This window comes from Oncorhynchus gorbuscha, linkage group LG16, assembly GCF_021184085.1.
Source record: "Oncorhynchus gorbuscha isolate QuinsamMale2020 ecotype Even-year linkage group LG16, OgorEven_v1.0, whole genome shotgun sequence".
Lineage (NCBI taxonomy): Eukaryota > Metazoa > Chordata > Actinopteri > Salmoniformes > Salmonidae > Oncorhynchus > Oncorhynchus gorbuscha.
Genome location: NC_060188.1, coordinates 63,479,900 through 63,503,508, shown reverse-complemented (window position 1 = coordinate 63,503,508; position 23,609 = coordinate 63,479,900). Strand labels below are relative to the sequence as shown.

Genomic DNA, 23,609 nt, shown 5'->3' with positions numbered 1-23,609 from the left:
AATAACAGACTTCCCCCAGCGCTGTCCTCACCTCCTGTACACAGCCTGCCTGCCCTAACACCACCAGTAATAACAGACTTCCCCCTGCTCTGTCCTCACCTCCTGTACACAGCCTGCCTGCCCTAACACCACCAGTAATAACAGACATCCCCCAGCTCTGTCCTCACCTCCTGTACACAGCCTGCCTGCCCTAACACCACCAGTGCGGAGCAAGGCGCTCCCCCAATCTATTGTGAAAGTGCTCCTAAAGCAGAAACACACAAAGCAAACGCCCAGAGAGACAGCATAAAAGTGCAGAGTGTCAAGCATCTATTTCTGTGCGAGCTGCAGCGTGACGTGTGCTTTTGCGGCTGTGTATGTGCACGTCTGTGCCAGGAGACAGCAGTGGAACATGCTGACTGCAGCCTTTCCCGTCAGAGAGAACACATGCCCGCACACACACAGGCACAGGGCTGTGATAATGTCAGACTGTCTGAGTTCCAACCCCAACCCCAACAGAAACAGCCTGGCCACAGTCAACCTCGCATCCACACATTAACTAGACGCAGCAGATAATTTGTCAACATTAGGCTCTACAGACACTCTCTCCCTTTTTAGAGCAGACATCTCCCTAAACAGGCCTTCTAGAGGTCAGACTGGCCCCTGGGTGTCTGCAACTGTGTCCCAAATGACACCCTATTCCCTACATAGTGCACTACTTTTGACTAGGGACCATGGCTCTGTTGAAAGTAGTGTACCATGTAGGGAATAGGATGCCATTTGGAGGGGGGGCACTGTCTCTGGTGAAGAACAACGGCGTTAGCCCCACCAAGAGAATGCACTGTCTGAGCCACCAAAATAAAATACAAGCAGCCACTTGAACCCTGGCAGGGTTGTTACTTAACAGAGGAATAGTGATGAATTTCACATAGTACTAATCAAAAGTTTGGACATAGCTACTCACTCAAGGGTTTTTCTTTATTTTCACTATTTTATACATTGTAGAATAATAGTGAAGACATCACAACTATGAACTAACACATGTGGAATCATGTAGTAACAAAAAAGTGTTACACATATTTTCATAGATTCCATATTATTTCATAGTTTGATGTCTTCACTATTATTCTACAATGTAGAAAATAGTACAAATAAAGAAAAACCCTGGAATGAGTAGGTGTGTCCAAATTTGAGACTGGTACTGTACATATTGACATTAAAATGCATCTCACATTTTAGACTGAAGTGTTGAACACTGTTTTGTTGAGTAAGATTCCAATGAAAATGAGTCAACTTCCCTTAAAAAGGCAAAGTTGTAAACTAAAAGTATATCCTATTACAGAAGGCTTAGGGCGCAGGTCCCAAACCAGAGATGCAAACAAACAAACTGCATTGTTCACCTGGAGCAGTTGCAGTGTGACCTCTGTGCTGACTCTACAAAGTCCCAGGTTCCTACTTTCTCCATCAGCTCCTCCTCACAGGTCCCATTGGCTGTCACTGAGAACTTACGCCTGGAGAAACACACACAGCACACAAGTGTCAACATTAAGGGTTTATTAACTATTTCCTGTCAGTGGTGTGTGCCTGTTATTGGACAGACCTATTTGGTAAATGTTGAGTGTATACGCGTTGAGGTAGATACTGTATATATTCTCTAGGCCAGGTGTCCTGGAAATTACCACCAGGGACACCTGAAGTCAATATTAAATGAATCATTCTTTATTATCAGGAAGCTGGAGAGGATCCAACCAACTTAATGCACCATAATACACGTCGATCGGGAGCTCTGCCGGGGCAGTCCCGTTAGTTCGTATATACTGCGTACACAGACAAGTTATACTTGGATGATTTAGCTTATTCATTATTCATAATTAATTCATCGTTAACGTTTGGTTCATGCATGTGACCAACACCTCACAAGGATTCTTCTCTCCAAGCTGAGACCTTGAAATTGAGACACCCCTTTCGGTTCTCAAAACAATGTTCTGGTCATACTGCCAAATTGCTTATACTGATAGTGAGATTTCCTCCCAGGCACGATCAATCAGTCACTTGCATGAACTCAGTCAAATTGGTTATTAGAAAAGCACAAACATAACATTTTCCTTCACACAGGATTCCTTAACTGATGGCCCACAGGTCCAATTTACCCCACAGTTTCTGAGCAAAAAAAGAATCATTATATTTAATATTTTTATTTTGGACATAAAAGACTGTAAAAACACCAGCAAATCAGCTCCAAGTGATCTTCATTTTATAAATCTGTTCCAACGTATTCCCCCGCATAATAGGGAGGTATATTTGATCGTAGTCAATTGTAAGCAAGGTTTGTTTTAGTATGTTTTAGTCGAATATTATATATGTTTGGACTTCTTGAGGTCAATTTGCAGTCTACAAATGATTTGTAATTATGTTTTTGGCCACCTGATCATCCGCTCAAGAAAAAAATCGGCCCGCGGCTGAATCTAGTTGATGATCACTGCTCTAGGCTCTGTTGAGTGTGTCTATGATAGGGTAAACGTGTATGTGTGTGAATGCATGTGCGTGAGGTGTAGATATAGCTTTCCTGTCAGCTGTGTGTGAGCCTGTGCTCGTTGACGGTGTGTGTGAGAACGTGTTTACGTGCGCTCTTTTTCGGTAGCAATTGTACTTGTTCTAGGACTTTGTTGAGAGAGTGTGTATGAGACAGACGTACTTGTTCTGAGCTCTGTTGATATTGCACTCCTGCCAGACCCTTTCCACCACCTGGCTGGCTAGCCTGCGAGGGATCTTCCCCTCGTGATGACTGGTGCTGTCCACACTGAAGCCATCCACAGCCGACGACATCTTCACCCACTTCTGAGCTGACTGGGCGTCCACTTGAGGAGGTGGGAAGGGAGAGGTTCTGAATCGTCTCACCACACACAAGTGACAATATATATTGTCCTACAATAACCAGCTTTGAGACCCCTCTTGTCCAGTACACACTATATAAGGGGAACATACAAGTGTCACACCAACTCTCCAGACACATTTTAATATTGTCTAATTGATATGGTAAATCTTATTTACATAATCTATACTATACAGACTGTTGTTTAAATAAACATCCATAGGTTTGTAAATGCTTGCTTATTGTACCTGTCTGGGCCTCCTCGGGTGATGTGGGGGGCGTGAGGGTGACCGATGATATGGCGGGGTCTCGTTGGGATGCAGGCACTTGGAGTCCACCCGTGTAGACGGTGGTGCAGTGGGAGGAACCCTGGGGGGCCACAGCTGGGATGTCAGACTGGGGCACCAGCACCAAGCAAGCTGGGTACACCATCCTCACACCACCTGGACCGAGAGACAGACATACACTCCCGGTTAGCTACCCGGATCATCACATCTGAATACATTTTTTGTATGTGATTGAAGCTCCATCCGTTCTTCCCTGCCTTATAGCAGACTTTTAGGGGAGACTGTTCAGTGCGTCTTACCGACAAGGACCTCCACAGCGGCCAGGGAGTCGTCCTCCCAGTCCATGTCCTCCATCTTGTCCTCCGATGGCGAGCCCTGCTTGTCCTTGTCTTTGGAGCTGGGGCTGATGGGATAGAACTGGTTCCACTCCTCAATCAGTTTCTGGGTGGGAAGGTCTGACAGCTTGAACGACTGACCCGTCAGAGTCCCGTTCAGACCAAACGGACTCAGGATGACTGGAGGGAGGGAGAGAAAGAGAGAGAGACACACACACAGTCAGTCTCACTTCAGATTGCTGTGTTACATCAGAATAAATCCCCCCCATCCTACTGCATACATCCCCCACCATTACAACCACTCTCTGATTTATTACCCCCCGCATCCTTTCATCCATTTTCCTTCCATCCCTCCACCCCTCCATCCCTGCATCCTTCCACCCCTCCACCCCTCCATCCCAACCCATCCAGTGTTAATAATGTGACCTTTCCCCAACACAATTCTCTCTCTCCCACCAGCGCACAACTGGCCAAGCACTTCCAGAGACATACAGCAGCACAGGGCTGTATAAAGTACTGATTCACAACACACACAGACAATGAGGTAGAGAATGATAGAGCCGACAGCATTCTGACCAGACACCTACACTTTATTTTATTTAACTAGGCAAGTCAGTTAAGAACAAATTCTTATTTTCAATGACAGCCTTGTTCAGGGGCAGAATGACAGAATTTTACCTTGTCAGCTCGGGGATTTGATCTTACAACCTTCCGGTTACTAATCCAACGCTCTAACCACTAGGTTACCTGCCGCTCCAGGTATCAATCAATCACATGTAAATAAAGCCTTTTTGCAGTAGCAGTTGTCACAAAGTACTTTTTCAGTAATCCGGGCTAGACACCAAAGAGTGGACAACCCCCTCACAGCTTAGGTTAATAATTAACAGAGAAGGAAGCATAAATGGAGAATGTTTGGGGACCATTACTTCCAGTTGTGCTCATTACTGTAGTGCAGTAGTTGTCAACTAGTTTTGTCCCAAATTAAAGCACGTTTTCAGTCGCCACCCAATATTCGCAATGTGGGGAAAAAAGAAGCCAAAATGCCATTTTAAAAACAATTTTTAATGCTATATTGATATTAACTGAAGCAGCTATGGAAATAATAAAAAAATAATTCAATTTCGACCATATTCTTGATGAAGAATGTTAATAAGCTCTAAAAGCACTGGCTAAAAGCTCTATATTGAAATACGGGGATTGAAGAAAAATAGTTCAGAGATTCAATTATTTCATTATTTTTACTACTTTCTACTTGGTTGTAGTTGTTTAGAAGTTTAAGTTCAGACTGGAGTATTATCATTGTTTTACTCAGACACCCGCAACCCATCACTTGAGAATCGCTGTTGTAATGTTTGGCCCTGTCCCTGTGAGTATTGATCTGGCATAGTGGCTCACTGGCTGGACAGTATGGAGTTTCCAGAAGAGAGGGAGAATGGGAGAAAGAGAAATGGAGAGAGAAAGAGAAATGGAGAGAGAAAGAGAAATGGCGGGAGAAAGAGAAATGGAGAGAGAAAGAGAAATGGAGAGAGAAATGGACAGACAGATGGACAGACAGACAGACAGACAGACAGACAGACAGACAGACAGACAGACAGACAGACAGACAGACAGACAGACAGACAGACAGACAGACAGACAGACAGACAGACAGACAGACAGACAGACAGACAGACAGACCGCTCAGACAGACAGACCGCTCAGACAGACAGACAGACAGACAGACAGACAGACAGACAGACAGACAGACAGACAGACAGACAGACAGACAGACAGACAGACAGACAGACAGACAGACAGACAGACAGTCATCTCTCCTCCTTCGCCACATAACAGGGGCTGTCTGGTGGGCGTGAGGGAGGAGGGGAAGAGAAGGCAATCTCACAGGGAACACAGCGTATTAGAGAAAGAGAACATCTAGAACACAGGGTGCTGGCCAGCTAAACACAAGGCACTCAAGGTCAGGACCTTATAAGAAGGCTGGTCAATCTATATTCATTTCCCACCACACTGAGATTGGGTGGAGGGGACATAGTAAGTAGCAAGTGGATGGTGACCTCACCAGACAATTGAGTGAACATACAGTTTCCTCAGAGAATACAACAGGAAACAGACAGACTGACTGACTAACTGACTCATACACACCTCTGATGTTCTATGGGGTCCACTCCAGATCACACAATACAGCCAGGACTCCAGGACTTCATTCATTCTAACATCCAACAACTACTTCAGCAGAAATGGATTGACTATTGAGGAGAATCTAAGGTCATTTGCATTGCAGAAACACAAGCACTACACATCACAGAGAGAGTTTGAATTTAATTCCTGTTGATATGATTACTACATACCCTTTCTCTTTGTGTGCGCATTTCTATTTGGAACTAAATAAAAAATATCTAGCAACGCAGGGGAAAAAGATCAAATCCAACACAATTATGGAAATGTTTCCTTTATCCCGCCCGCCCGCCCGCCCTCCCTCCCTCCCTCCCTCACTCCATCTCCCCTTCTCTCTCTGTCTCCATCTCCCTGAAGACATGTCAAATATGCTCAGATCAGTTAAATGGGCTGAGAGTTCATTACATTCACTCTGCGCTGTTTTATGAGGTCATATCCTGAAGAGGCTGGAGCGCTCTACCGCACACTAAACCAAGCCTGTCAGAGGTGAGTGGTGGGGGAGAGAGGGAGGGAGACTAGCACACATCAGCCCATATCTGCCGCTACGCTCAATCTGCTAAAACAGACACAACTCGTGGCTAGAACACACACTTGCACACAGCCTAGGAATTCAGCCTTTAGTTTGTACTGATGTCAAACACACAACATTACCCATTGGAAGATGGGAGTGCTCTGACATACAGTACTGGTCACACCAGTGGTCCCACCAAAGTGCATTAAACACTGTATTTAATTGAAGATAAACATCTTTGATGACCAGAGGACAATTGACTCCACATTAAACCATTGATCCATTTGCCTGTGCAATATGGAATCAAACACATAGAGCAGCATGTCTTTCAGTCTGCCACCTCAAGTCCCATACATGCTATGGACAGGTTGCTATATTGGTAAAAGAGCAGAGGCAGTACAGTACAGTAGCTAAGGGTCTGGTCCACTATCTGATAGACTTGACCTAATCCTGAGCTACCATACATCTACACATCCAAGTATAACTGATCCAATTATGAAAGACAAGTACTGTAATTTTGAATTCTGTAAAGTGAGCGCAGAAGAAGTAAAACAATTATTGTTGTCTGACACGCCACAGGGGTCTGACAACTTGGATGGAAAATCACTAAATATAATAGCGGATTATATCGCCACTCCTATTTGCCATATCTTCAATCTAAGCCTACTGTAAAGTGTGTGCCCTCAGGCCTAGAGAGAAGCCAAAGTAATTCCGCTACCCAAGAATAGTAAAGCCGCCTTTACTGGCTCAAATAGCCAACCAATCAGCCTGATACCAACCCTAAATAAACTTTTTGGGAAAAAAAATGTTTGACCAGATACAAGGCTATTTTACTGGAAACATATTGACAGACTTTCAGCACACTTAAAGGGGAGGACATCCAACAAGCACAGCACTTACACAAATGACTGATGATCGGCTGAGAGAAATTGATTATAAAAAGATTGTGGGAGCTGTTTTGTTAGACCTCAGTGTGGCTTTTCACATTATCGATCGTAGTCTGCTGATGGAACAACGTGTGTTATGTGTTATGGCTTTACACCCCCTGCTATATTGTGGATAAAACGTTGTCTAACAGAACACAGAGGGTGTTCTTTAATGGAAGCCTCTCCAACATAATTCAGGTAGAATCAGGAATTCCCCAAGGCAGCTGTCTAAGCACCTTACTTTTTTCAATATTTACTAATGACATAAGTAAAGCAAGTGTGTCTATGCATGAGAGTGACTTAACACTATACATGTCAGCTACAACAGTGAGTGAAATCACTGCAACACTTAACAAAGAGCTCCAGTTAGCTTCAGAATGGATGGCAAGGAATAAGTTAGATCTAAATTTATCAAACTAAAAGCATTTGTATTTGGGACAAATAATTTACTAAACCCTAAACCTCAACTAAATCTTGTAATAAATCATTTGGAATTTGAGCAAGTTGAGGTGACTAAACTGCTTGGACTAACCCTGGATTGTAAGCTGTCATGGTCAAAACATGTTGATACAACAATAGCTAAAATGGGGAGAATTCTGTCCATAATAAAGCGCTGCACTGCTTTTTTAACACTACCAACAAGGCAGGTCCTATAGGCCCTAGTTTTGTCACACCTGGACTACTGTTCAGTCGTGTGGTCAGGTGCCACACAGAGGGACTTAGGAACATTACAGTTGGCTCAGAACAGGGCAGCACGGTTGGCCCTTAAATGTACAAAGAGAGCTAACATTAATAATATGCATGCAAATCTCTCATGGCTCAAAGTGGAGGAAAGATTGACTTCATCACTACTTGTTTTTATAATAAGTGTTGACATGCTGAATGTACCGAGATGTCTGTTTTAATTACTAGCACACAGCCACGCAAACCCCAGAAGACATGCCACTAAAGGTCTCTTCACAATCCCCAAGTCAAGAACAGACTATGGGAGTGCACAGTACTACTACCGCTAAATTCCACATCAGGTAACTGATGCAAGCAGTAGAATCAGATAAAAAAACTGATAAAAATACACCTTGTGGACAAAAAGAAAAACCGAAAGATCTATGTACAGTGTGTGCAAATGTAGAATAGTAGGGAGGTAAGGCAATAAATAGGCCATAGAGGCGAAACATAATTACAACTTTAATACAAAAGTGACATATGTGCACATGATGATGTGCAAGTAGAGATACTGGGGTGCAAAAGAGCAAGAGGGTAAGTAATAATATGGGGATGAAGTAGTCGGGTGTGCTATTTACAGATTGGTTGTGTACAGTGCTCTGACAGCTGATGCTTGAAGTTAGAGAGGGATATATAAGACTAGAGCTTCAGAGATTTTTGCAATTTGTTCCAGTCATTGGCCGCCTTTCCTGCCAGTGCTCTGCTGCCAAAGCAAGTGTTGGCTTTGGGGATGACCAGTGCAATATACCTGCTCGAGCGAGTGCAACGGGTGGGTGTTGCTACGGTAACCAGTGAGCTGAGATAAGGCGGGGCTTTACCTAGCAAAGACAACGAGAGCATAGAGGTCGCAGTGGTGGGTAGTATATGGGGCTTTGGAGATAAAACGCAAATGATTTAATCCTTCCAATATATATTTTTTAAAACATTTGTTACGAATTTAACTTTAATTAAATGAGTTGACTCTTCACATGAGATGATTTCACTGAACAACAAAGAAAGGGAATATTGAATGATCCCCAATGATCCATCGCATCTCCCAAAAACATTTTCAATATATATCTGTAAAATTATAGTCTAGAAACTAACGCTTTGGTTGGCTTCCTCTCAGGCTTCCATGTCTTCTCCCTGGCCCTCCTCAATGTCCACCTCTTGAACATCAGACTCTGAGGCCTCATCTTCAGTGTCACTTTCCAACCTTGTTGAGGATGGCTCATTGTCAAGCTCAAAAAGCCTCAAATTTGCCAGGATGGCCAACAATTTGTCAGCCTGTTGCGTGCTTTGGTTTGTGTGTTCCCAAACAAGGACCAGTTGCGCTCTGAGGCGGCTGATGTTGGTGGGATTTGGAGGATGATGGAGGCAACGGGGGAAAGACCTCAGATCCACAAAGTCCCTTCCACCAGGTGGCTGATGAGATATGTTGGTACGACTACCATATTGCATCTCCATCCCAAAGCACATGCTTGGAAGTGTACTTCGCCAGACTGCCAAGAACCATGCCCTCATCCAGGCCAAGGTGGCGAGACAAGGTAGTGATGACACAACAGGCCTTGTTGGTCTCTGCACCAGACAGGATGCTCTTAACAGCATACTTGCAGCATGTATGGGTTTCAGGCAGAAGTCTTCACGCTTTTTGATGTATTTCAGAACTGCAGTTTCATCTGCTTGGAGCAACAGTGAAGTGAGCAGGGCAGTACGGATTTCTTCTCTTACATCTGCAAGCAGATTCTGAACATCAGACAGGATGGCATTGCCTCCCTCAATCAGTGCAATGGCTACTGCTATAGGTTTCAGGAGTTTCAGGCTGCTTACCACTCTCTCCCAAAATACACCATCCAGGAGGATCCTCTTGATGGGGCTGTCCATTCGGCAGACTGTGATATGGCCATTTATTGAAGGGACTCCTTCCCCTCCAGGAGACTGTTACATGATGACAACACCACCCCAACGGGTGTTGCTGGGCAGCTTCAATGTGGTGCTCTATTTCTTCTGACCTTGCTTGATGAGGTAGATTGCTGCTGCTGTTACTTGATGAACCTTCACATACCTAACCATTTCCTTGGCTCTCTTGTAGAGTGTCTCCATTGTTTTCAGTGCCATGATGTCCTTGAGGAGCAGATTCAATGCATGAGCAGCACAGCCAATGGGTGTGATGTGAGGGTAGGACTCCACTTTAGACCAAGCATCCTTCATGTTTGTAGCATTGTCTGTCACTAGTGAAAATAACTTCTGTGGTCCAAGGTCATTGATGACTGCCTTCAGCTCATCTGCAATGTAGAGACCGGTGTGTCTGTTGTCCCTTGTGTCTGTGCTCTTGTAGAATACTGGTTGAGGGGTGGCGATGATGTGGTTAATTATTCCTTTCCCACGAACATTCAACCAACCATCAGAGTTGATTGCAATACAGTCTGCTTTCTCTATGATTTGCTTGATCTTCACTTGAACTCTGTTGAACTCTGCATCCAGCAAATGAGTAGATAAAGCATGTCTGGTTGGAGGGGTGTCAGCCGGGCAAAGAACATTCACAAATCTCTTCCAATACACATGGCCTGTGAGCACCAGAGGTGAACCAGTTGCATACACAACTCGAGCAAGACATTCATCAGTATTTCTCTGACTACGTTCTTCCATTGAGTCAAAAAACCTTCTGATTCCAGGAGGACCATGAGCTGTTGCTATCAATAAGGTGTCTGATTCATCATTTTCACCTCAAATAGAAGGAGAGGGACTTTTGTCAGAGGTCGCTTGTTGTGAGCGCTGAGGGAACTTTATGCATTTGGCCAGATGATTCTACATCTCTGTTGCATTCTTCACATACGATTTGGAACAGTATTTGCAAATGTACACAGCTTTTCCTTCTACATTAGCTGCAGTGAAATGTCTACACACATCAGATAGTGCCCGTGGCATTTTCCTGTAATGATTCTAAACAAAATTGTAAAATAAATAAAAATACAATTCCATGTACAGACAAATAGTTAAGCAGTTAGATGAAACAACTGCTTTGTAAGATACATGTTTTAAAAGGAAACATGTACAGAAACAGGTGAAGTAACACTCATCAGTTAGCAGGCTCAAGCAAGCTAAAAACCCACATGGTAGCAAAAACTAACTAGCAGAAATTAAAAAGTTAGAAATTATTTAAACACTTTGCTGTAGGCTACTATTTACTAGTTAACAAAAAATAATGTATGTCATATAAAATATATTCACCCTACCAAGTATTGTAATCAAAACTTACCAGAAAACATGTAGTCCTTGGCTCAGACAGTGTAATAGTGTGTGCTCAATAGCATCTCATTAGTGTGCAAGATCTTGAGAATAAGCTGTACATGTGATGAAAGAATGCACTGTGCATGCAGAGGGTTGCAATTCCATTGAATTGGGGATAGTTTAACCAAAATATGCCACAAGACCTAGAATTGCCTTATGTTTATCCTATAAAAAAGGTTCACTGTTATAAGCTAACTTTTTTAATGAATTTAAGCAAAATTCCCGGGCTTAACTTTCCATTGAAAGTTACCGGAAAACATTTCTGGCCCTTTGCAACCCCACTAGTGACTAAAGAGAGAGTGAGAGAGTCACACAGTGTAGTGCTATGCTGTGCTGTGTAGATCTATCCATCTATCGACCTGCCATGCAAAACAACAATCCCTCTCTACCATTACTGGAATTATGTTCAATAACCTGCTATTGATTATATAGACCAGCAGGCTTTAATATAAGACAATTAGAATATTTCATTTATACACTTTATTCAGACAGCTGGAAACAGAAGGGGAGACAGGCAAGTGGGAAAACAGTAGGAAGGGTGGATACGGGGATTAAACCTGGTCTGCGGCGAGGAGTTGAGTATATGTGACTGGCTGGGAGTGTTAGGCCTACCGCTAAACCACAGGCTCTGCACAACTAGTTTTCCCTGTGCCGCAATGCCGCTGCGCTCCAGTCAGATCAGAGAATGGACAAAGTGATCACCATTATTAGGTGGGTGGAGAGGGGATGCAGGGGGGCTGAGGAATTACTCAGAGTCTAACTGAGAGAGGAGTTGAGAGGAAGAGAAGAGCGGAGGTGGCATTTTGTTCCCTAACCTAAGGCAAAGCCCTTGTGCCTGGTGTAATGATCGCTTCTTCAAGCTTCCCTCCCCCTCCTTCTCCTCTGTAGTGAGGGAGCCTCTCTCACTCTCTTTCTTTTGTTGGGATCTCTTTTGTTGCGCTGTAGTCTCTCCCACTTCTCTGTGTGTCTGTGTTCTACACACTGCCTGGCGCCGTTTTTGCTGCTGCCGTTGGGCCCCGCTAATTGTACAGATGTCTATAGCAGCAGAGCTCAGCTAGTGGGGACAGCCCTCTGAGGGCTAGAAGGAGGGAGGGAGAAGAGGTTGAGGAAGGTGGAGGGAGATCAAGAAGAGAAGTAGAATGGGAGGTGGTGGTGGCAGGGGAGAGGTGGAGGTATTTGAGAAGGGTACGTGAGGAGGAGTAGGAAAAGGACAGGGAAAAGCCAGAAGAAGGGGAAAGAGGGGGGAGGGACAGAGAGAGGTGCGTGAGGGCTGCTGGTGGCACATCATTACTGTCAGGCTGTTTGATGAAGCGAGGCGGAGCGGAGGAGAGGAGCGGAGAAGAGGGGCCTGTTCTTAATACCTGAGGATTACCCTTGTCTTCTATTAGATACACGACACAGAGCAGAGAGAACAGAGCAGTGTGTGTGTGTGTGTGTGTGTGTGTGTGTGTGTGTGTGTGTGTGTGTGTGTGTGTGTGTGTGTGTGTGTGTGTGTGTGTGTGTGTGTGTGTGTGTGTGTGTGTGTGTGTGTGTGTGTGTGTGTGTGTGTGTGTGTGTGTGTGTGTGTGTGTGTGTGTGTGTGTGTTTTGGTTATATTATCCTTGTGGAGACCAGAAGTCCACACAAGGATAGTAATAATTGGAGACATTTTGCCAGAACAAGGGTTACAAGTAGGGTTTAGTGTTGTCATTATACCAGAAACCGATACACAGTTTAGCATCACATTACTCGATACCAAAATGCTACCATGGCAAATAAAGAAGGCATATCAGCCAATGTCACTGAATGCCACTTTATCCAGAGAGATAAACTCAGCTACTGCTCTGTTCAATCATTGGGCATCTTTTGAGTTCAATATCATTACATTTGACAGAGACAGACATCTACAGATTAATGAATCAATTATACAATCATACAATCAATTTGACTTGAAATCAAGTCAAGATGTAGCCTAGGCCTATCCACAATAGCATTTTCAATAGGATATTCAATAGGATACGATGACCGAATAAGTTAATTATTCAAGTTTTTGGTGGCAATCAGCTTCGAAATTAGCATGCTTTGCATTGTGGTTTGCATATTTTCACAAACAATGTTAGCTTTAGCTGTCAGCTAGCAAGGAAAGTTGGCCTACAAAGCTGGACGTTATGTTACAAGTGTTCTAGCCTGTATGGACATTGTTTTGCGAACAGTAATGAACAGTTTCAAACTTTCTACATGGCGTGTCACAAGTGTGTTAACGTCTGTGCATCATGATTGGGGAGCTAACATGATGCAGTCCAGACTCCCAGTACAGGCTAGCAACGAGGGGTTGGCTGTGCTGATAGACAGGGTTGTTCTGTGAGACACATTTGACAGAAGTACCGAAAGTAACCCAAATTCTAGTACTGAACCGTTTTTCATGTTCTAGTATCAAAAAAGTATCAATGTTTTGGTATACCGTGCAACACTATTAGGGTTAGGGGTTACATTTAGGAGTTAGGATTAGGGGTTTGGTGTTAAGGTTAGGGGTTATGGAAAATAGGATTTTGAATGGGAATCAACTGTTTGGTCCCCACACTGAAAGTTTTTTTTTTTAAATGTGTGTGTGTGTCTGCATGCCTGTATGCGTGCGCCTGTGTGCATCTGCATGTGTGTGTGTGTGTGTGTGTGTGTGCACATGTGTGTACACTCCACTCCACCCACCTTGGAAGGGGCTGGAGGCCTGCTGGGCCAGGGTGAGGTGCTCGTCACTCAGGTGGTAGACAGGCTGGTGCTGGTTGATCTCCACGCTGGTGCACACGTTACTCTCCCCATGGAGGAAGAAGGGGAACGAGCACGACAGGTGTTCACTGTGGAGGGAGAGAAAGACAGAGAGAGAACAGAGTGTGTCATTTTAACTCGGATGGACCATTCTAGGAGCGAATGTGTGTGAACTGTTGAATGGATGACACAGCAGAGCAGGAGGAGAGGGAGGACGAGGAGAGAGAGAGAGCGAGAAAGGGCAAAACACTCAATTTCCCTGCTAATGGAGGGGTAGAGGAGCGGAGAGAGAGAATGAAGAGGAGGAAGATTAAAAAGGAGCTCTCTCTTTTGTGGGAGATAACAATGACATCTTTGAGCCATGGAAAGCTCTAACATGACCCTTCTCCTGGCTGGAATACAATAGGAGGGGTTAGGGAAATGACGTCACTGATATAATGGAGACATGACATCATCATAAAACAAATCAAGTTGTTTCACTGGTGGAACATAGAACTGAACCACTTTACAGTATTATTCTCATACTACAGAAGAATGCTGTCTGTACCGTAGTGTGTTGATTTTGGATTTGTTGTTGGCACTCCAAGTGACCAACAAAGAGGGCGAACCCTGGCTCACACTGGCATGCCATCAAAGACGTGAGCTCTTGAGAACACTAACCTACACAAACAGAGTTACAGACGTGCCATCCAAATCTCTGACGTTGAAAAAGACACCTGCCAGTGCCAGCATGACTTCAAGTGGGATGAGAGGACGTGAGAGAGATAGAGGGAGTAAGGGAAAGAAACGAGAGGGAGTAAGACAGATGGAAAAGTGACAGGGAAAAATAGCACGCGAGAGAGAGAGGAGTACGACATGGACTATTGTCGCTGTTTCTCTGTGTCTCATTCTATGCAGCACAGCCAACGGACAGATGACCAAATGAAAGCGGACGCAGTAAATTTGGGAGAGGATCAAAGAAGGGGGTGCCTTTTTAGAGGATTTGGTTAAGCAAATATCTCTCCCTCTCTCTACTGCTCGCACTCTCTCTCTCTCTCTCTCTCTCTCTCACTCCCTCTATCCCTGGCAGAGTTGCTGCTGCAGAGGATTAAAACAAAGAAGGAGAAAGAAAAAAGGAGAGAAAGAAGTGAGAGGATCAGACGAATAATATATTATGATCATGAGAGGGTCTGAGGAGCTAAGTGGCACGAGGCTGGAGGAGAGTCCTACGAGAGGATAATACCTCGGCTGTATATAAACATTTACACTACAGAGAGTATGTGTGTACCTGACATGCACTAACAAGGATAGACTAAACAACAGAAATAAGTCAGTCACTTGATTGTATTATCCTTGATCGTTTTCTGAATGTATGTAACTACTGAATGTACTATTTTTTAAATGGTCAAATCAATGAAATCAATACCAAGAGAGGTGTTGCCATATCATATCAGCTGTGATACGTATTGAAAAAAATTGACCAATGAAAACAGTCACCATAACTTATCCCCTTGTATGAACTGTTTTGTTCAAAAGATCAATAACAGAGTGGGACAGCAACAAAAGGAGCTGAACATATTCCTGATGGCTGATGACTAGGCCACGCCCAAGGACGTTAGTTTCTTTTCCGCAATGAGTCTGGATCTGAGTACCTGGCCCTTCAATGAATGTGAACACATTCGTGGCCATCTGATTGGACCAGAAACCAATGGGTTGAGCCAGAACCAGAACACACGTGAGTAAATTCATCATTGGTTTTGACACTCTGATTGATTGGAGACGATTGTTTTGTGCAACACCCCTCGTGCGCCCTGTCACCACAAATGACTTCAATGATGGCAGTGTCAGACTAAAACATGTGGTGAACAACAGAGCAGTGAAAGTATTTTGTTTTGAGTCGCCAGGCTAGATGGCTGTAGCATCAGAGAAGTCTTTCCCTATGTTTAGGGCATGTTAACAGAGCTGCTCTACTCTTTAATGTCTGTAGGAACAGCTCCAGGCTCAGACCTAGAAAAAGTAGTAAACCCATCACTACAGAGACAGTAGTAAAAGCATCAGCACAGACAAACACATTTCCTCACTGCTGTCTGTCTATGCAGCAGAATCACTCCTCTTTTTCTCTCTGCTCAGACATTTAAGCTGCTGTTAGGTTCCCACAGAGCAGCCTGTCTCTTCCTGCCCTGGGGCCTGATTGACTAGAAGGTCACGGTGGGAAGGTCTCTCCCTGCCCCCAGGGCAGACTGACTAGAAGGTCACTGTGTGAGGGTCTCTCCCTGCCCCCAGGGCAGACTGATTAGAAGGTCAGAGGGAGGGTCTCTCCATGCCCCCAGAGCAGACTGACTAGGGGTGGATTTACATCAGTAAAATATGTCTTTTGAGATCTATCTTCAAAAGACTGCCCCATACAGAGAGACTGTGTGCCATAGAGAGATAATGTGTGCCAGAGAGAGACTGTGTGCCATAGAGAGATAATGTGTGCCAGAGAGAGACTGTGTGCCATAGAGAGATACTGTGAGTGATAGAGAGAGACTGTGAGCCATAGAGAGAGACTGTGTGCCATAGGAAAGACTGGGTACCATAGAGAGAGACTGGGTTCCATAGAAAGACTGTGTGCCATAGGAAAGACTGGGTACCGTAGAGGGAGACTGGGTTCCATAGAGAGAGACTGGGTGTCATAGGAAAGACTGGGTACCATAGAGAGAGACTGGGTTCCATAGAGAGAGATTGTGTGTGCCAAAGAGAAGACTGGGTGCCATAGAGAGAGACTGTGTGCCATAGAGAGATACTGTGTGCCATAGAGAGAGACTGGATGCCATAGAGAGAAGACTGGATGTCATAGAGAGAAGACTGGGTGCCATAGAGAGACTGGGGGCCACAGAGAGAAGATTGAATGACATACAGAGAAGACTGGATGCCATACAGAGAGACTGGTGTCATAGGAAGACTGGATGCCATAGAGAGAAGACTGGATGCCATAGAGAGAGAATGGGTTCCATAGAGAGAGACTGGGTGCCAAAGAGAAGACTAGATGCCATAGAGAGAAGACTGGATGCCATAGAGAGACTGGGGGCCACAGAGAGAAGACTGAATGACATACATAGAAGACTGGATGCCATAGAGAGGAGACTGGGTGCCATAGAGAGAGACTGTGTGCCATAGAGAGAGACTGGATGCCATAGAGAGAAGACTGGGTGCCATACAGAGAAGACCGGATGCCATAGAGAGAAGACTGGGTGCCATAGAGAGAAGACTGGGTGGCATAGAGAGAGACTGTGTGGCATAAAGAGAGACTGGGTGCCATAGAGAGTGACTGGGTAACATAGAGAGTGACTGTGTGCCCTAGAAAGAGATTGGGTGCCATAGAGAGAGACTGTGTGCCATAGAGAGAGACTGTGTGCCATAGAGAGAAGACTGGATGCCATAGAGAGAAAAGGGGTGCCATAGAGAGTGACTGTGTGCCCCAGAGAGAGACTGGATGCCATAGAGAGAAGACTGGGTGCCATAGAGAGACTGGGTGCCAAAGAGAAGACTGGATGCCATAGAGAGAAGACTGGGTGCCATAGAGAGAAGACTGGATGCCATAGAGAGAAGACTGGGTGCCATAGAGAGACTGGGTGCCAAAGAGAAGACTGGGTGCCATAGAGAGAAGACTGGGTGCCATAGAGAGAAGACTGGGTGCCATAGAGAGACTGGGTGCCATAGAGAGACTGGGTGCCGTAGAGAGACTGGGTGCCAAAGAGAAGACTGGGTGCCATAGAGAGAAGACTGGGTGCCATAGAGAGAAGACTGGATGCCATAGAGAGACTGGTTGCCATAGAGAGACTGGGGGCCACAGAGAGAAGACTGAATGACATACAGAGAAGACTGGATGCTATAGAGAGAAAAGAGGTGCCATAGAGAGTGACTGTGTGCCCTAGAGAGAGATTGGGTGCCATAGAGAGAGACCGGGTACCATAGAGAGAAGACTGGATGCCCCATAGAGAGAGACGGGGTGGCATAGAGAAGACTGGATGCCATAGAGAGAGACTGGGTGGCATAGAGAGACACTGGGTGGCATAGAGAGACTGGGTGCCACAGAGAGAGAGTGGGTGCCATAGAGAGAGACTGGGTGCCATAGAGAGAGACCGGGTGCCATAGAGAGAAGACTGGATGCCCCATAGAGAGAGACTGGGTGCCATAGAGAGAAGACTGGATGCCATAGAGAGAGACTGGATGCCATAGAGAGAGACTGTGTGCCATAGAGAGAGACTGGGTGCCATAGAGAGAGACTGTGTGCCATAGAGAGAGACTGTGTGCCATAGAGAAAGACTGTGTGCCATAGAGAGAAGACTGGATGCCATAGAGAGAAGACTGGATGCCATAGAGAGAAGACAGGGTGGCATAGAGAAAGAGCTAAATGAAGAACACCGCCAGATCAGAGTCAGCTAATATAAAAGAGCCCTGACAGCCAGGGAGAGTGACCGCCAGATCAGAGTCAGCTAATATTAAGGAGCCCTGACAGCCAGGGAGAGTGACTGCCAGATCAGAGTCAGCTAATATAAAGGAGCCCTGACAGCCAGGAGAGTGACCGCCAGATCAGAGTCAGCTAATATTAAGGAGCCCTGACAGCCAGGGAGAGTGACTGCCAGATCAGAGTCAGCTAATATTAAGGAGCCCTGACAGCCAGGGAGAGTGACCGCCAGATCAGAGTCAGCTAATATAAAAGAGCCCTGACAGCCAGGAGAGTGACTGCCAGATCAGAGTCAGCTAATATTAAGGAGCCCTGACAGCCAGGGAGAGTGACCGCCAGATCAGAGTCAGCTAATATAAAAGAGCCCTGACAGCCAGGAGAGTGACCGCCAGATCAGAGTCAGCTAATATAAAAGAGCCCTGACAGCCAGGAGAGTGACCGCCACATCAGAGTCAGCTAATATAAAAGAGGCCTGACAGCCAGGGAGAGTGACTGCCAGATCAGAGTCAGCTAATATAAAAGAGCCCTGACAGCCAGGAGAGTGACCGCCAGATCAGAGTCAGCTAATATAAAAGAGCCCTGACAGCCAGGAGAGTGACCGCCACATCAGAGTCAGCTAATATAAAGGAGCCCTGACAGCCAGGAGAGTGACTGCCAGATCAGAGTCAGCTCATATAAAAGAGCCCTGACAGCCAGGAGAGTGACCGCCAGATCAGAGTCAGCTAATATAAAAGAGCCCTGACAGCCAGGAGAGTGACCGCCAGATCAGAGTCAGCTAATATAAAAGAGCCCTGACAGCTAGGGAGAGTGACTGCCAGATCAGAGTCAGCTAATATAAAAGAGCCCTGACAGCCAGGAGAGTGACCGCCACATCAGAGTCAGCTAATATAAAAGAGCCCTGACAGCCAGGAGAGTGACCGCCAGATCAGAGTCAGCTAATATAAAAGAGCCCTGACAGCCAGGGAGAGTGACTGCCAGATCAGAGTCAGCTAATATAAAAGAGCCCTGACAGCCAGGAGAGTGACCGCCACATCAGAGTCAGCTAATATAAAAGAGCCCTGACAGCCAGGAGAGTGACCGCCACATCAGAGTCAGCTAATATAAAGGAGCCCTGACAGCCAGGAGAGTGACCGCCAGATCAGAGTCAGCTCATATAAAAGAGCCCTGACAGCCAGGAGAGTGACCGCCACATCAGAGTCAGCTAATATTAAGGAGCCCTGACAGCCAGGGAGAGTGACCGCCAGATCAGAGTCAGCTAATATAAAAGAGCCCTGACAGCCAGGAGAGTGACCGCCACATCAGAGTCAGCTAATATAAAAGAGTCCTGACAGCCAGGAGAGTGACCGCCAGATCAGAGTCAGCTAATATAAAAGAGCCCTGACAGCCAGGAGAGTGACTGCCAAATCAGAGTCAGCTAATATAAAAGAGCCCTGACAGCCAGGAGAGTGACTGCCAGATCAGAGTCAGCTCATATAAAAGAGCCCTGACAGCCAGGAGAGTGACTGCCAAATCAGAGTCAGCTAATATAAAAGAGCCCTGACAGCCAGGAGAGTGACCGCCAGATCAGAGTCAGCTCATATAAAAGAGCCCTGACAGCCAGGAGAGTGACTGCCAGATCAGAGTCAGCTAATATAAAAGAGCCCTGACAGCCAGGAGAGTGACTGCCAAATCAGAGTCAGCTAATATAAAAGAGCCCTGACAGCCAGGAGAGTGACCGCCAGATCAGAGTCAGCTAATATAAAAGAGCCCTGACAGCCAGGAGAGTGACCGCCACATCAGAGTCAGCTAATATAAAAGAGCCCTGACAGCCAGGAGAGTGACCGCCAGATCAGAGTCAGCTAATATAAAAGAGCCCTGACAGCCAGGAGAGTGACTGCCAGATCAGAGTCAGCTAATATAAAAGAGCCCTGACAGCCAGGAGAGTGACTGCCAGATCAGAGTCAGCTAATATAAAAGAGCCCTGACAGCCAGGAGAGTGACCGCCAGATCAGAGTCAGCTAATATAAAAGAGCCCTGACAGCCAGGAGAGTGACTGCCAGATCAGAGTCAGCTAATATAAAAGAGCCCTGACAGCCAGGAGAGTGACCGCCAGATCAGAGTCTGCTCATATAAAAGAGCCCTGACAGCCAGGAGAGTGACCGCCAGATCAGAGTCAGCTAATATAAAAGAGCCCTGACAGCCAGGAGAGTGACTGCCAGATCAGAGTCAGCTAATATAAAAGAGCCCTGACAGCCAGGAGAGTGACTGCTAGGTAATACAAGAGTAATAAATATTGCCACCCATTGGCTGTGAGTGGGAAACAGGCTCTGTTAGTAAGGTGTGTCATGCCTGCCCAGAAGTAGAGCGCTGATCCTCTCGGGCCTCCTGTGATGTGTGTGTGTCTGGACTGTTGAGCCAAGGTGGGGCAGGGAGCCAACAATTCAGCGAGCGAGGAGGCCTCACACCTCTCCTTTATTATCTAGGAGAGAAGATATCACACGCACACATACACACACTCACTCACACACACCCATACACACACTCACTCACACACACCCATACACACACTCACTGACACACACCCATACACACACTCACTCACACACACCCATACACACACTCACTCACACACACCCATACACACACTCACTCACACACACCCATACACACACTCACTCACACACACCCATACACACACTCACTACACACACCCATACACACACTCACTCACACACACCCATACACACACTCACTCACACACACCCATACACACACTCACTCACACACACCCATAACACACTCACTCAACACACCCATACACACACTCACACACACACCCATACACACACTCACTCACACACACCCATACACACACTCACTCACACACACCCATACACACACTCACTCACACACACCCATACACACACTCACTCACACACACCCATACACACACTCACTCACACACACCCATACACACACTCACTCACACACACCCATACACACACTCACTCACACACACATACACACACTCACTCACACACACCCATACACACACTCACTCACACACACCCATACACACACTCACTCACACACACCCATACACACACTCACTCACACACACCCATACACACACTCACTCACACACACCCATACACACACTCACTCACACACACCCATACACACACTCACTCACACACACCCATACACACACTCACTCACACACACCCATACACACACTCACTCACACACACCCATACACACACTCACTGAGCACACCCATACACACACTCACTCACACACACCCATACACACACTCACTCACACACACCCATACACACACTCACTCACACACACCCATACACACACTCACTCACACACACCCATACACACACTCACTCACACACACCCATACACACACTCACTCACACACACCCATACACACACTCACTCACACACACCCATACACACACTCACTCACACGCACACATACACACACTCACTCACACACACCCATACACACACTCACTCACACACACCCATACACACACTCACTCACACACACCCATACACACACTCACTCACACACACCCATACACACACTCACTCACACACACCCATACACACACTCACTCACAGTGGTGTAGTGGAGGGTATACGCTGTATTAGTATTAGTGTTGCGCATTAACCGACAAATCGGTTATTGTTCATTTTTTAAACAACTAATTGATGGTCTGTTTTTTTTTCTTGTGTGAGCTCAATGCACAGTTTCAGTAGTGATAAATCAGATCAAGTGCGATCAAGTTACTGTGCGACGTAATAGGGAGTTGTAGTTTCCAACAGGACAATTTTCCACATAGTTTATAGCTCAAAACATGGTAATTAACTACAATCACCATAATCCATTGCATGCAGACTTGTCCGGTATGTGTTTATTTTACGTCTGACAGGAGAATGCGCGATTAAGAGGGATAGAACAGTTGTTTCATACTAAAATAGTGATTTTGTCAGACAACATAGGCAGCATATCTATAGAGATGAAATGATGACATGGAATGAAATAAGTAATCAAATGTAATATACACAATAACTGAAATATTTTAATAAAGTCAAATAATGTGAATAAATGATGGTTAATAAGTGTTTTGAAGTAATGACAGTCACCACTATCATTGGGCTTGTATTAATTGTTTTATTCTGTGTTGTTACAGCATTTAACCCACATAATGCATTGTGCATTTAATGTACAAAAAGAAAATCTAGACCCGAAATTGAATTGACCTCAAAAAGCACCAATCACTCTGTACTACTGTATAGTCACTTGTTTTTTAGTGGGAATTACATATACTCGCTTCTTATTCCCCACTACCAAAGTAGTGTTGTGAAGGTATACACCGTATCAATTAACACTTTAGACCCTAATTGAATTATAGAAATTAAATTACTGAAATATTTCAAGATAAAGCTAATTTTGTCACATAGTTCAAATAAACAGAACAAATGACAATCACAAGTTAGCTTAGTTTTAAAGAGCACAACCTCTTCTTTAATATGACACCACATTCATGTCAATAGTAATAACACTCATATTGTCTTCAATTGAATTCACACTATCAAAAAATCAATTAACAGAACAAAAAAACTATAGTATTTAAATTGTAGTAAATTTGACTAAATTACCCACTCAAAATGTACCAAGTATAATTTATTTATTTATTTTACATATAAATAAATTTCCACCGAAGTCGGTCCCTCTCCTTGATCGGGCGACGTTCGACGTCACCGGCCTTCTAGCCATCGCCAATCCACTTTTCATTTCCATTTGTTTTGTCTTTGTTTTACACGCCTGGTTTCAATTCCCCAATTACATGTTCATTATTTAACCCTCTGTTTTCCCCATGGTTTTTGTTTGTTGTATTTACGGTCCGTATTGTGGGCTCGGTATTATCGACTTGTATTTGAAAGTCTTGAGTAAATGTACGTGTATTAGTCATCTCTGTTGTCCTGCGCCTGACTCCTCTGCACCAGCTACACCCAGACCTATTACAGTAACCTTTCTAATAAGATTTGGTACAGACCAGGCCTGACACAAAATGTGGAAAGAGTAACCTACTTCGACAACAATTCTTTGAATGCAACAGATAAAGACACAGATAAAGAAGATACAAAACAACAACTGTTCAGAGACAATAAAAGATTTGTAGGACGAATTCATACTGTATTTCACACTGTCGCTTAAGTGTTTGCATTTAGCCTACAACTTCTGGAGGCCCCATCCTGCAAGTGGCACAGAACACGTAGAACACCCAAAGGAGGTTTCTACACATCTCCCACACTTTGCCCTGCGTCCACTCCAAATGCACACCACACACGCTCTCTTGCGC

General features: G+C 45.1%; 1 protein-coding gene across 2 annotated transcripts in view; it reads right to left on the bottom strand.

Moving 5' to 3' along the window:
- Positions 1-23,609, bottom strand: part of med13a (mediator complex subunit 13a) — a 129,986-nt gene that overhangs the window by 42,682 nt on the left and 63,695 nt on the right. For both annotated transcript variants that reach the window (XM_046303695.1, XM_046303696.1), the window contains exons 4-8: positions 13,764-13,909; positions 3,438-3,653; positions 3,100-3,294; positions 2,675-2,837; positions 1,380-1,490 (exon numbers count right to left, since the gene is read on the bottom strand). In XM_046303695.1, the coding sequence (XP_046159651.1) occupies positions 1,380-1,490; positions 2,675-2,837; positions 3,100-3,294; positions 3,438-3,653; positions 13,764-13,909 (831 nt within the window). The remainder of the gene's footprint in view (positions 1-1,379; positions 1,491-2,674; positions 2,838-3,099; positions 3,295-3,437; positions 3,654-13,763; positions 13,910-23,609) is intronic.